Source organism: Nannospalax galili, unplaced genomic scaffold (genome assembly GCF_000622305.1).
Source record: "Nannospalax galili isolate Female #2095 unplaced genomic scaffold, S.galili_v1.0 scaffold292, whole genome shotgun sequence".
Lineage (NCBI taxonomy): Eukaryota > Metazoa > Chordata > Mammalia > Rodentia > Spalacidae > Nannospalax > Nannospalax galili.
This window is the reverse complement of record NW_008332663.1, coordinates 704,134-719,694: the sequence shown is the minus strand read 5'-3', so window position 1 is coordinate 719,694 and position 15,561 is coordinate 704,134. Positions and strand designations below refer to the sequence as shown.

General features: G+C 34.3%; 1 protein-coding gene across 6 annotated transcripts in view; it reads left to right on the top strand.

Annotated features, from left to right (window-relative positions):
- The window catches only part of Pcdh7 (protocadherin 7), a 434,303-nt gene that overhangs the window by 208,645 nt on the left and 210,097 nt on the right, over positions 1–15,561 (top strand). The window contains exon 3 of one of the 6 annotated variants that reach the window (XM_017796766.2): positions 7,818–8,043. The exons of the other annotated variants lie outside the window; for them this stretch is intronic. Coding sequence (XP_017652255.1) covers positions 7,818–7,861 — 44 coding nt within the window. The 3' untranslated portion in view covers positions 7,862–8,043. Of the gene's footprint in view, positions 1–7,817; positions 8,044–15,561 lie in introns of those variants that run through there. 6 annotated transcript variants of the gene reach the window in all.

Here is a 15,561-nt window from a genome sequence, read left to right as displayed (position 1 = left end):
CTTTCTATTCCATGTGAGGCCACATGTCACCAAACCCGAACTGATAGCAAAAGTTCATAGAAGTTACAGTGAAAATTCTATACAAGTCAGGAATGTGGAGTATTATGAGAATTCAGAGTTAAATTAATTCATTGATTTAGAATAGAGCATTTAGTACATACAGACACCCACCCAAAATTCAAAAATGAATGTTCTCTGTTTTCTACATGCTTAAATAATGTGATATAGAATTATATGGCCATAATGTATAAGTAAAGGAATAAGAATTATAAGGACATCATGAAAGGCTAACAGAATATTTGTCATTTCATGTATACTATGAATTGTTTGATAAGATTAGAAAGGGAATTCTAATGAGGGGAGAGAGGTAAATAAAGCATGGCATGGGGACAGGCATAATATATTGTACCTTCTCTCATATGTGAATCTAGGTTTAACTGCTTACATACATACACAATCACAAATAAACTTGGTAGCAAAATGGGGACCATTAGAAGGGAGGAACACAACAAATGCAGAAGGGATTGAAACTGGGAAGACTGGGTGGATATAAGCAAGGTGTAAAGTGATGAAAGGGAAAAATTATATGGGCAGATTAAATGCTGTAAGAGTTAAAAGAGCATATATACTGGTGGTATTAAAACTTATAACCAAAACTTGAAATTGAGTATGGAGAGATTTGATAAGCAGGACTACAGAGTTGTGGGAAACAGCGAGTTATATCAAAAATAGCAGTTATAGGAGGTAAGGGACAGAGGTGAGGGACAGCAGTGTTATTTACCAACTTGGGAGAAATGAAAGCAACAGCACACTTCCACAGGTATGAGTCTCATTCAGGTAGGTCTTATTTAGGACATCTTTGAAAAATAGGAATAGTATGTATCAGGCTACTGGAAATGGAGATCTGAAACTTGGGGAGTATTAATCATAATAAATTGAGCTTAGATGTCACTAGTATACTGGTAAGGGTGAACTGTTTGAAACAGATGAGACTACCACTTAATTATCTGACTTAAAATAAGAAATGATACCCCAAAGAGAACCATTAAAATGTCTGTACTATAATAGAATGCTGTAAAAAATCTTCATCAAAAGTGACTGAGAGGTATTTCAAAAAAAATATAAGAAATAAACCAACAAAATGCGACAAACTAAAGAAGTGAGGAAAAAAATGCGAAATGTAGGGACTGGAGAGATGGGTCAGTGGTTATGAACACTGGCTGTTCTTGCAGAAGACCCAGGTTCGAATCCCAGCACCCACATGGCCGTTAACAACTTTCTGTAACTCCAGCTCCAAGGGATATGACAGCCTCTTCTGTCTTCCATGGGCATTGCATGACACGGTGCACTTACCTACACGCAGGCAATATATGCATACACATAAAGAAAATAAAATATTTTTTAAAAATGTGAAATGTAGTTTTAATTAAATCTCTGGGTCTGTATTAAAAGGGAAGACTTGAGAATATGCATATCTTGATTAGTGAGGAGTTGTAGGAGACACAGGGGTCAGTACTCTGTGTTTTTATATTCCTTTATATTTCATTCTATTGCAAACTGTTTATCAGACCTGTCTTTTAGATCTTGCATGATACATTTGAAATAATCTTCCCACACAGGTATCTAAAAAGAACACAGCATGTCGAGTTTAATTATAAGTACTAAATAGAAGCCAGAAATTGCTGATTCAGAATCAGTGGAAGTGAGATAACTGGGAAAACTGGAGTTCAAGAAATGTAGTTAGTAATTGGTAGCTGCTGAGAGAGGGAGAGTCATTTTTATTTTATTAAAAAACATTGAATTTGGGGGTATTTCACACAAAATACCTTAATCATCTTTATACCTCTCAGCTACACACTCCCGTAGCCCCGCTCTCCTCACACTGTTGAACTCGTGCATTCTGTTATTTATGTTAAGGGGGTCAGTTTTCTTTAAGACTGTTTCCCCAGGTAGATCAACCACACTCCAATGGATGGCCACACACCCAAGAGGACACAAAGTTGGCTGGCTAGGGAAAGGGGGTAGACCTGGGAGGAGTTGGGAAAGGAGGGTGAATATGATCAAATGCATTGTATGAAATTCTCAAAGAACCAATCAGAGATGTTTAGAAAGGATAATAAAAATAACATTTAATGTTGAAGGACTAATGTTGAAGGACGGAAGGAAGGAAGGAAGGAAGGAAGGAAGGAAGGAAGGAAGGAAGGAAGGAAGAAGGGAAGAGAACGAAAACAAGAACTCCCCTTTCAAGAGGCAAGAGGCCCTGCCTCTGCTCCAAAGCAATGCCCTATCTTTAAGAGGTTCAGGGGAAATAACTGTAATTCTTAAATATTCTGTGATGAGGATGAACTCAGGGGAGCTTCCAAGCCAGAACCATGAGCCCTCAAAGGACCTGCAGAAGCACCCTTCTGGACTGGAGTCATTGGAAAAATTCAGTATATTGAATTCACATAGTGCCTTTATTAGGCCTGGGTTCTAACACAATTCTGTGTATCCAAGTAGCAACTGTTTTCTCTTTAGTGTTTTCTCAAGGATTTTTCATATTCGTTCTTAAAATTCATAATTATTTTCTCAATATAAGCTTCAGACATGCTTGTATAGCAAAATGTGTCTCCACCCTTCTGGTATACTCTGTCAGAAGTCTGCAGTATCTAAACCTTGATAAATCATTCTTCACTGGATGTGTGTACCTGGTTTTTACCTGCCTAGGTGAGACCTGACATTCAAATTATGGACAAGAACTAACTGCCAGACTGGTACATTATGAATAATGTCTCAATTGGCATAATGCAGATAATTCTTACCTGAAACAAGCTCAACCTCCAATTTAACAAATTCTTGAGGAAACTGATTCCCAAGGGCCCGTCTGTACACTTTCCCTTCATATTGGTTGAAACAACATTGAGGACGCATCATCATTGATCAGGTGGCTGGAGGTAGCATTTCACTCAGAACCATATGTTATAGTTTTTCCCCTTTAGCTTGCTGCCCTTTATTCGATGTGATCAATTGTATTCAGCCTTCACCATTTCTTTGAAAATTCAATTTTGAGAGGCTCTGCTAGTTTCCTGGACAACATGGTTCATCTTTTTCTTGTAGAAAAATGAAGATCTAAAATCTAATTCTTCCTATTTCAGATCCAGCCTGTTTTTATCATCTTTTATGAAACTAAGGCTTCATGCTTTTCTCTTACCGACCATGCCTGAGATTCCCTGTGTCCTCAGGATTAAATAAAATGAGTTTTACCAATTTTCCATGGGTTTATAGACACTCATGTGTGTTTTCCTTAAGTAACCAACATTTTATTATAGAACAGAAGCTATAGGACTTTTGAGTAGATTATTTAGCATCTGGTATACTAGAGTCTTCTGAAAATATCAGGTAAAATACATTACTGTTTTTTCCCTTAATGAAAATCTACAAGCTCTGATAGTTATTTTATTCATGAAGGAGAGTTAGAGGACTGTCCAACATACTGAATATCAGGTTTCATACTCTGTTTTTCCATTCTAATAAACTCATTTCTTTTTCTCCCCTGAACTCATCATCCCATCCACTTTTTCTCTCTTGCTGATACTTTATCTATGACCTTTTGAGAATTAAATAATTTATTTCTCTTTCAAATATCATTACATTTGAGTCATTTCAGACTATCATAGTTCTCTTTTCCTTTGGGATACCTTATAGAAATGTATTATCTGCAAATTTGAAATTTATAAAAAGTCTTTTTAACTTAATTCTTCTATATCACAACATGTAATTTAAACTGTGAGTCTGCAAATAATTAAAAACTTCATGTCTTAAGTTCTGGTTCTAGTTCCATCAATTTCCAGGAAGAGAACCTGAGTGACTTCATGTAGTATTGCATTCACTTATACAATTGTTACAAGTCTATAATAATTACTGCCTCCACTAAACAATGGGCTGTTGCAAAGTTATAAAGGAATATATATCTTAGGGAAGGAAGCATTAATACAATAGTGCCAACTAAGTGCTTGGTGATTTATTTAGTGTTTTAAAAATCAACGTGGAATACTCACTTTTCCCTCACATGAAATCAGACTTCAAATTCATAATTTTAAAAAATTACATGATTTTCTTAAGTATAGTAATATTCACTGTCCTTGTTCATATTTAAGCAAAATGTGAGTTTCCTGTTGGTCCTTTTGAATTAGCTATTGGTTTCCAGTTCTCTAGACTCGGAGCACATGGGTCTTAGAACACAATGTATAAGTTGCAATGTTTATAGCAAATATAATTATGTGCAAACTGTAGAAAAAAAAGCATACTAATGGTATCACATTTGATTTCTGCCAGACAAATAGCTTCTGTCTACAAAAGGTGTGCATGTAGTTTTCTAAATTTATTGGTAAGGCATAAAAAAATTCAGAAATCAGTAACTAACAGAGACATACATAAAATACCTATTAAAATCAGCAGAAATCAGGACCAGAGTAGTTTTTGAAAGGCATTTTGAACAAACCTCAATACTCAGGATAAAAATACAGCCTTGTCAAGATAATGGCCCATATCAGAATGGATAGACTTGGCCAATTAGGCACTCATTCATAGATCTCATTCACATCATTGAAACTGCTAATTAAGTCAAATGCATTTGTAAATGTAGAAATAAACTTTTATAGAGTATGTGAGATAATTTTAAGAGTAGAGTGCAAAACATCCAATTGTAATATACTTCAAGAATAAAAGGATGAAGTGACCATGCCGCTGGAAGTGTCTGCAGGATCAGAGACAAATGAATTAGAGGCGTATTTATTCACTCTCCTACATACAGGCAGGGACATATCAGAATAGTATAGCAGAAAGTTTGTAAGATTAATAGAACATTAATCCTGTTAAATATCTAAATATTAAATACAAATAGCACAAGGAAGAATTTGACCGATAAGCTAACACTTTTATAGTACGTACTGACCTACTCATGGATGTTAAACATTTATCTGCTTACAGAGTCACTCTAAGGAAGGCAATATTATCTGCATTCCCAGATGAAATTGACAAAATATGTAAAATTTATATCTGGCAACAATAGGTGTCCAGAACATACTAGGTGTTATTATCTATTGTGATATTTTACTTTATTAGTTCCAAAGGACTATACTTACATTATTTCATCCAAAGCTTTGAGAAACCTATTTTAGCCCTTATGAGGAGTTCTATTTAAGAACACATTTGAATAGGAAAAACAACTTTCATTTCATATTTAATATCAGCACTAATTTATTATTTAATTCTGAGGAAGTCACCACTGCTCTTTCTGTCCCATTGTTTAAGGCAACCCATAACCCATGACTATCACCCTCTTCATAGTATTCTTTTTTCTATTTGTTTACTAAAAGTCATAGAGCATTATTTCAATTCTTTTGCATAAACCAATATTTTGTTTCATCATCATGAACAAATCTGACCTGTGAGTTTGATATTAATGTTTATCCCCAGGATCATAAATGAAATAGTAGATGAGGCTTTTTTTGTTTTTATTTTCATCTGTTTATGGATTTAAGAGTTACAGAATAATATAACTTACTTCAAATAAGGTAAGAATGATTCCAGGTTTGCATTTACTTTTTAAGTATGTTTTTTCTGTTCCGTATGACTATTTTATTTGTAGTAAACAGACACTTACACATACATACACAAACACACACACACACACACACACACACACTCATTGTATCCTTTTATCAAGACAGAAACACTGCTTACCTTTATGAACTGAAGCTTAGGAAATTGTCACGTTAGGAGTTGGCTTCTGGAGTAGGTCCCTAGACACTAAAAGATTATTGAAATAAAGTAATTATCTTTCAATTAGGAAAACCATTCAGTTAAATAGAGAAATGAAGTTGAAGCAATTTATTTAATACTTTTAATATTGTATCAGTATTGCTGGGAATTTCAACCCAAACCAAAAAATTCTAGCTAAATACATAAAGTTAGAGAATTTTCTGAAAATTTTCTCTACATAAATATATCAGAAAATATGTTCATATTCAGGTCACTGCCTTCAAAATGCTGGCCAAGCCACATGATTTATATATATATATATATTTTTTTTTATTGATTTTTTTGTACATTCCATACAAAACATCTTAATCATCTTTATTCCTGCTCCACCATCCACACCTCCCCACAATCACCCCCCATCAAATTTCATTCAATCATATATGTTAAGGTCTGTCGAGTGAAGTTAATATACCCAGACATCCCTCAGTACACTTTCATCCACTGGGGTCTAGCTGTCCAACGCTGGGACCTGCTGCCCATTATTTCTACAGTCCCATGCTGGGTTTTTGTCTGATTGAGTTTGCATGGGTCTTGTGCATGCTGACAAAACTGCTGTAAATTCATATGAGCAAGGTCTCAGGACACTTAAAACTCTGTTTCCTATGGTCATGAACCTCCTCCCTTGGCTCTTATAATCTCGCTCCCTCTTCTTTTGCAATGGTCCATTGAACCCTGGGTGGGTGAAGTTTAGTGTAAGAGTCCTGTCCAGGGACTCATACTCTGCAGACTCTTATTCTCTACAATTTGGTCATTTGTGTGGCCTTTTGTGTTCATTGCCCACTGTTGCTTGAAGAAGCTTAGCTGATGAGAGTTGAGAGATGCATTAGTATTCTCTTTGTCCCTTGTTCCGCCATGTTCCTTGAGTCTTAGGTATAGAGGTTCCATGTAGATATGTCACTTTGGGTTGGGTATTTCACAGACACTTAATCTCTGTGTGTGACCAGTTGTGGAAATCTGTAATATTCTCTGTTGCAAAAGAAGCTTCTTTGGTAAGTGGTGACTGGCATACTTGTTGGTAAATAAATGAATCCATATTTAACATATAGTAAGAAATTACCTTTGTCTAGGACTGTGACAGCCATAGGGTGTTCTCTAAGATCTATGACTTCTCCAGCCATGTCTATTTGTCTATGTTTAAGTGCCACACATAAATTATCTTCCATTGAGTGGGCTTTATGTCCAATTAGGTAGTTGTTGACTAACCCCCAAATAAAAGGGCCACTACTGCCTCAGTATAGTTTTCTGTGACCATTACTGTTGTGATCATTGGGCTTTAAAGCTGGGGTTGGACCATCAATTGATGTTCTCCCTTAGCAGCTTGTATGGTGTCCTCCAAAACTATGAGAGCTAGCCTTCAGGGAGGTGGTCAAGCCACATGACTTTTATCACATATGATTAAATTACAGAATGTCTTATCTGTTTCAAGACTTGTCCACACAAGATCCTCCCTCTATAGGCATATTTATTTTAATTATACCTGCTGATTGATCTAAATTATTGAACTTGCTTAAACTTGCTTAATATAAGGAGCTTTTTTAGAGTTTGTAACAAGTTCAAATAAAACTGAAAAGGATTTTGAAATCACCAGCATGAAGACGTGGAAAGAGAATATATATTATGTACATGGAAAAGCATGTTTCCTTCCTCATTCTTAGCATTACATCTTATTGAAGTACTCAGTAATTAGGAAAGCTTTGGCTTACAAAAGTGGATTTATGATTCAACCTGAGCTAGCACTTGAGATATGTAATTTTTCTTTCTAAAATAAGAATAATGTAGACTTTTAAATTTAACCTATAATATCACACATATTTAAGAACACACGTGCCTAGAAGATGATGCATATTTCAGAGGATTAAAAATAATACCTCTTTCCACTGAGAACCTGGCATATTTAGTTTGCTAATAAGTGACCTAGTCATTAGGCAACTCTCAGCCCCCATCTGTCCCCACTGCTCTTGTATAATCAAAACATATATCTTATCATTAATGGTGTGTTTCATTTTCCTTCCTAGGAAGGCAGCAGGACATTTCTGAAGTGATGAGGGAAGTTCCCTAGCTTCACTAGAGGAAAAAGGACAGAAAACACAATATGGCTACAAAGAGAGATGCCTGCCTTTGAGCTCTTTTCATTAGCAGCTGGAGAAATAGTGCTGTACATTATTGCTCAAAAACCCATTCTTCCTAAAGGAGCATTAATACCGTTGATTTTCAAGAAGTACCAGATGTACTTTTAATCATTTTTGCACATCATTTAGCTGCTCTCCTTATTGATTGGGTTTCATGAACTACCTACTTATACCTGATGTGTACTCCTAACATCTCTGAAGGTAAATATTTTATCTATGGGCTAACATGAGGGAATTTGACTTCTCAGTTACAGTCTATTTGAATAGGTATCCTGAAATTTGTGAGTGAATTTTAAGAAGATAGGCCATTGCTCACTGTGGAAAAGCACACACACATGTACACTGCAGTCAAGACACACTGGATTAAGCATGTCAGGACATACATTGGAAATAATTTGAGAATAAAGTGTGAATTCAGAAAGGTTTATATTTTTAAAGTGATCAATTAAAGTCAATAGCCTCCCACTTCAGATATGACAGGTTCCTATCATACTTAAAGCTACATATTAAAGTAGCAAAGTTTTATTAAATTGCAAATAGAAAATATGTACTGTCTTAAAAATTAATTCACCACTTAACATACCAACCTGGCACGTAATGTAATCCTTTAGCTAAAATGTTGTCAAAATCAACCTGTGAGATTTAAATGAAGGATATATTTTCCTAATGTTTCACTTGCTTTTTCCTCATCAAGAATAAGACATGCACTTATGGGCTGGTGAGATGGCTCAATGGTTAAAAGCACTGGCTGCTCTTGCAGAGGCCCTGGGTTCAGTTCTAGCACACACATGATAACTGACAGCCTTAATTCCAGTTTCAGGGTATCAACACCCTCTTCTGACTTTTGTGGGCAATACACGACATGAGTGCACTTACATACATGCAGACAATATACTAATACACATAAAAATAATAAATAAATTTAAAAAGATTTACACTTACATCATTACATAATAGAAATAAACTTATAAATATATTGGGGAATATTTTAAAATATTGCCTCAAGGTTTTTTCATTGGATTACCATAACTATTTTATCCTTTAAAACACCCATTGGGTCTGCAGAGATGTCTCAGCAATTAAGAGCACTGAGTGCTTTTGCAGAGAGCCCAGGTTCAATTCCCAGCACCCATATAGTGATTAACAAACATCTGTTACTCCAGTTCCAGGGGATTCCATGTCTTCTTCGGACCTCTGTGGGCATTGCAGGACTCGGGTGCACTTCCACACATACAAACAATACATTCGTACAAGAAAAATAAAAATAATAAATAAAATATTTAAAAAAAACCAAAATACCCTTTATATCTAAAGCTCTGAAGGTTTCTCTTTTCTTTTCAATAGATTTTTTTCTTGAACGCAAGCCTAAGTTCCTGTGCTCACTTAGACTTGTAAGTGCTAATGTGCAACAGGTATCAATAACAAAAGCAAACCTCTGTACCTTCAGACTGATGAGCATAGATTTGGTATTTTAAGTTTCTTTTGAAAACCTCTTATAATCTGATGTGAAAGTACCAGTTATTCATAATAATCATTTTACTATTGTGGATATTAGGCTTTTCATGCTTTCTTTAACACTGGAAACCAGTCATAAATCCATCCTTGGCTTCTGTAATGCTTGCAATAATAAAGTCCTTCTGAAACTTTTTGTAATAAACCTTCATGGATGCATTCCAAGACAGACCCTCCTGATAACTGAATTCTCTTTAATAGTGAATTGTATTCTTAGGAGATTCTAGCAGCTATTTTTCTTTAGAAGAAAGGATTTTATGTTGAAATTGTATTTATTTATTTATTTACATCACTGAGCAGTCTCACTGCAATGCCTTAGAAAATTGCTCCATAAAATACTTGGTAATGTAAATGTGAGAATGCAAGTTGTATATTTGATGATTTATTGAAATTATGGCCTGTAAGAACATGACTATCTCTATAAGGCAATCTTATATACATACTGGAGAATATTCTAGTAATGCCTAGTAAAAACGGAGGCTGCTGTAATATCTGCAAAGCAGGTACCTTTCCAGATTTATGCCTTTGGCATTTCTAATCATGGGTGGTCTGGCTGTGCAAATCTGAATTTGATGTAGGAAAATTTAGAATAAGGATTTATTTCTGAAGCATTTTTTCTTCTATAGAAGATAACATTCCATGTGCATACTGCTTTTGATGGATTTCCTCATCCACTCCTTTTATTGGCAAGAAATGGACTTGTCCATTTAGAGTGCTATATTTAATTGGATTCATAACAGAGGAAAACCAGGTCAAGGTTGATGATATAGCTGGGAATCAGAATCCAGACAGTGGTTGATGTGGCAGGTAACAGGAACTCAGTGCTGCACTCTCTCTGTATTTAACATATTGAAATATGTGTAATTTTTTCTCATTCTCCAAGAAATTCAACCTAAAAAATACTAGCTGGTCTTTTCAAGATTTTAATTTTCTTGTCTTGATTTCTAAAAAGGGTTTATCATCACACATTCAGAAATGAGTCGGACTGAAGCTCCGCTGGATAAGTAAGTGTATTTGGTCGATAAAATCTGGTTTAACATATGATTTTAAGACTTAAGACTCTTAATACTAAACCTCCATTCAGGACTGGGGACATAGTTCAATGACAGAGTGCCTACCTACTGTGCGTCTGGCCCCAAGTTTTATCCTCAACACTGGCAAATTGGCAAACTAAAGCCATCAGTGTGTATTCTAAATGAACAAACTAAAGCCATCAGTGTATATTTTAATTGTATATTTAAATGACTGAGAGCCACAGAATAAAAACTTCATAAAATCATATTTTTAAATAGAAGATGTGTACAATAGCAAAATAGAAAAAATATTTTTGTGCATGATGTATAAATAGAGTATATACTGAGACAAATTTTTTTTTTACAATCTTCTTAAAATAATCTTAGCTATTGTTTCACGGTGGAATTTATGTGGCATATGGCTTATTTTCAAGTTCTAGCCATCCAGGAAATGTTTTACTTAACTAAAATATAAAGAGCATGTAAGTAGAGGGTGGAAAAAAAGAATAGGTCCTTCACATACATTGGTAGACCCATATGTTATTTATTAAATTTGATGATCATCAATTATTTCAGACAGCTGATTGAAATACAAAGAAATCAGCAGTTACGCGGAAGTATGGAAACATGCACATGGCCTACGCTTCCGCAGTTTTATCATCTGTCATATTTCTCAAAAGTATACCATATTTTAACGGCCTGAAATAAAACATTATGAATATATACATACAGAATGAAATAAGATATATGCTTCGAGGGAATTGCATTGTGCAAAGTTAACATTTTACTTCATGGAATTTAAATGACATTATTGAAAAAAAGTGTTCCTGTGTATTAGCTGAATTTCAGCTTTGAACATGCTGGTTATCTCTTGTGTTGTCCATGAACAGGTTGAGGAGGAAATACTTAAAGTTTTAGCAAGTGTCTGAGATACTTATAGCCAAAGAACAATTTGTATTTTTAAAATAAATCAAAATACATTAAGAACAGTGTGCAAAGTATTTCAAGTGAAGGATACGATGAACAGACTGTTTTCCTTCCCTCCCATTCTACATATCTATGAATAATCATTCCTTGAGGTTTGGAGATTATAAATAACAGTGCAGAGTGGAGTTATTTCTACTTTACGAAGGAAATCATCCATTTTGTTTTCAGTTTCATTTGGATAAACTAAAATGGCTTTGCGTACTTCTTCTAAGTGTATTCAAGCCTGAAGCCTCTTTCAACAAAAGAATGTTTCCCACTTGTGAGTGGATTATTGCATTTATGTGGTTAAACTGACTCTGAATTTACAACTGTTATTTTAATTGGCAAGATTAGGATATAGTCCTTGATACTCAAGAGAAGGAACAACAACAACAACAACAATAAATGAGTTGTAAAAGTGATACATTGAAAATAAAGGATAGCAGCAAATTAAGCTCTAGGGATGGATGGTTGGAGGACATACTGACATAAACTTTAAATCTCAATATAATAAAGATATGGGTAACTACATGTTGATTATTCTACAAACTGCTCTTAGGCACGCCCTACAGAAAAGCTGAACTAAAAGTTCTCATGTAGTCTTTAATTTCAGCTTATAAGACAGTCTGGTAAACACTAGATGGTATATGCTGCTCGGCATAAAAAGAATAACAAAACCCCCACTATTTATACATAACTTTAGTTATCGGTATCTCTAAGGACAAAGTGTGAGAGATTATGGAATACTCAATTTAATTGTTTTGACATAATTTCAAAGCAAAATTTTCTTGAAAATGATTTCCACATATAGTTGGTAGGGTGGAGGGTGCATATACTTAAGTGTGCACTTATTTCTTCAGGATCAGACCTATTAGGTTTAGGGTACATGATGTGAGCATGGACACCAAGCGCTCTTGCTCATCTTAGTATCACAAAATGTTAGGACATTTCCTGTCATGTAGCAAATGCTCGGTGAAGCTTTCCGAATTGAGGAATAAATTAATCTTTTCTAGATTCAAGTTTTATCCTCAATTTCCACATTTTCTTTGCTTATTTTTCTGATTATTTAACCTATGCTAAATTGAACTGTGGTGATGGAGAAGTTACTTAAAATGATATGAGTTGTATTGTCTTTTAAAAAGGTATAGGTTAATCTTAAGTGTGTTTTAGACTTTTGATTAAAGGCATATGTTTTTCATTTTTATTGAATTTTTGCAAATTTCCTATAGTATGTTTTGATCTTTTTAAACTTCCCTTTCTACATTTCCCCCCTCAATAGCCCTGGATCAATTTCATGTGCTCTATTATATATCAAACCTATCAAGTCAAACCTATGTCCCCAAATGTCCATTCACTTGTTCCTGGTCAACTTATCCACTGTCACACCCTTAAAGAAACTGACTCTCCTCTCCCAACAATCATTGGCTGCCAGTATTTCCTCAGCTAATGTTGGAGTCTCCTACCCATAGTTTTACATATTAAGACTCCTGCAAGGCAAGTATACTTTTGCCTTCATTGTGTTAACTGACACCAATTTTACAAAGCTGTTTTGTTGTTGAGAAGTAAATTTTCTTAAAGCTATACCTGTCATGGTCCATGACAACCCAAGATAAAATGAAGAATAATAAGAAATTATTTTAGCATATAACCTTAAAACTGTATTTTCTGCATAGGCTGATACTGACTAGTAAATTTCAAGATTGATCTTACTGACTAGTAAATTTCAAGGTTGATACTTTGAAAGCATCAAAATTCCTAATTCAAATTAATAATGCATTTGTATTTTTAAGTTAACTATATAATTATATACTCTTCCAGTCATTCATTTATGGCTAATATATAAATCAGATTTAAAGACAATTATAAGATTCCATTTAAAGAAGTGTAAGCCATGGAATATTTGATTAGGCTTCTCTCTTAAGTAACTCTTCTGTTATCTATGTAATTCTAAGCTTTTGCCATTGTTTACATGAAGATTCCCCACACACACTTTTTTTGATTTTTTAAAAATTGTTCTTTGTTTTGTTTTCTTTATGAAATTTTGAATAAGCTAGGATGATTCTAGGCGTCTATCAAGTTTTCTTAAGGACTTGATAAGATCTGCGTGAGAAGTGATTCTTTCTTTGTTTCCTTGCTAGCACCCTTTCTGTGATCTTGTTTCTATTTTTAAATCTCACAGCTATATTGAACTTTCTTGCCATAAATGATTAATTTCTGAACTTTCCGTTTTTATTTTGGGACTTTCCTCCTATTCCCATCACTTCACTGTAATCTAAACAGACTGGTAACAATTCACTCTTTTTAAATGTGCAGCAAATCCATTATGTTATTAGGTGTCCTGAATAACTGCCACATGTGAAAATAGATATTTTATCTCAATCCTCACCAGCTTCTTAGTATGTAAGATTTGTTATTTTATAATGAGCTCTCAGGCCTTTGGATGGCTGAGGTGAGGTTTGACAACAATTTGTTAAAGATGAAATTGTTCCCCGTTCTTTGTGTTAGATCATGGTGTAGCTAGCTATGCCTCCCTCTCACTGCCTTGGATCTCAGCCTCCTTCATCTGTACCACTTTTTTTCTTTTTTGTCTTTTTTAAGACAGGGTCTCCCTATAATTCCAGCTGTCCTGGAACTCACTATGTAGACCAGGCAGACCTTGAACTCACAGAGATCTGCCTACCTCTGCCTCCCAAGTGCTGGGACTACAGGTGTTTTAAGTATATCACAAATAAAAGCTCCTTAGTCCTTTGCATATTATACTTCTATCTCAATATACGTGCCTTTATATCACAAGGTCTTACCATCTATTACTCTTCTTGCTAGAATATGGCCTCCATAAGCATTCCTTCTTTATTATAACCATCATTGTTATTATTTTGCTTAGTATTGATGGGGCTAACACAGGAAGTTCTCAAAGCATGGTGTCAAATCTTCAAAATTAGATTTTCATATAACAGGATTTATCCTGTAAATACCCACTCACTCGTGCACAGGAAGAATTTTTTGAAACTATCATTTTTGTTTCTCTCATTTCAGAAAGATCTGCCATCCACTCTGCTTTCTGACTTTTGAGCATTTCAACACACCAAAGATAGGTAGATAGGAGCAGCCATCTTCCATGTGAGAAGCTAGTCATTAAGTGTTTGTTCAAGTACAAAACAATGTCACTTGCCTTGCTTTTGGGAATATGGTAATATTTCATAAAATATCTATGTTTGTATGTAAAGAATTTATTATGGTTATTTTCAAACACACTAGTAATTATATAGAAAGTGTCCTAATTTTAATTAGGAATGTAGTGAATATCAATAGCTACACAGCAAATAAGCAAAAGCTCCTTGGCATACAGCTTGGGTTCTAAAATGTAAAGGAGCTATAAAACCCTCATATTTGAGTACCACTGGCTAAGGCACTGTCAAACACAGCTTGAAACCATGAAAGTACAAACAGGGTGAACAAATTGAAAACATCATCTGTGGCAGAGACTTTCAGTGTTCTAGTGAGGACTCAGCTAATTTTATATTGACCTCAACAAATAATTATACCAAGTACAAGATAAGAAAAACTCAGTTAAATTTTATTTTTTAAAAAAGTAAATACAATATTATTTATTTAGGTTGAATAAAATTGTATACGAATTAGAATTAAAATGATAAGCAAACTTGACTCCACATAGTACACAGATTATAACTAGATACCTAGGTTATTATTTTTTCATAAAGGAGAGTGAGGTATGCTGTTTTGGGTACATACTGCAAGATTTTTTGAAAACATGCATATCAAACATTACAGGTTTGAAATTAAGTGTAATATTATAACTTTCTAGAAGCTTTATAAAATGTTTTAATTGAACAGAATGTTGAAATTTTAATATTATCACCCAAGAAAAATTTATCATAATAGTTCTCAAATCTGCATCTGAAAGCACTTCAATTATCATTATGAAAATTAATTTTGAAGAAAACACATATAACATTAAGGAAATTAATGAAGAGCATCTTCAATTAATTAAAAAAGAACAACGCGTGTTTTACTGTAGATTTAAGAAAAAATTAAGTACTGTGTTGCTAGCATTAGCATAGCACACTTTGTATTTTCATATATGTATAAATGCATCATTCCATATACATGCTAACCCC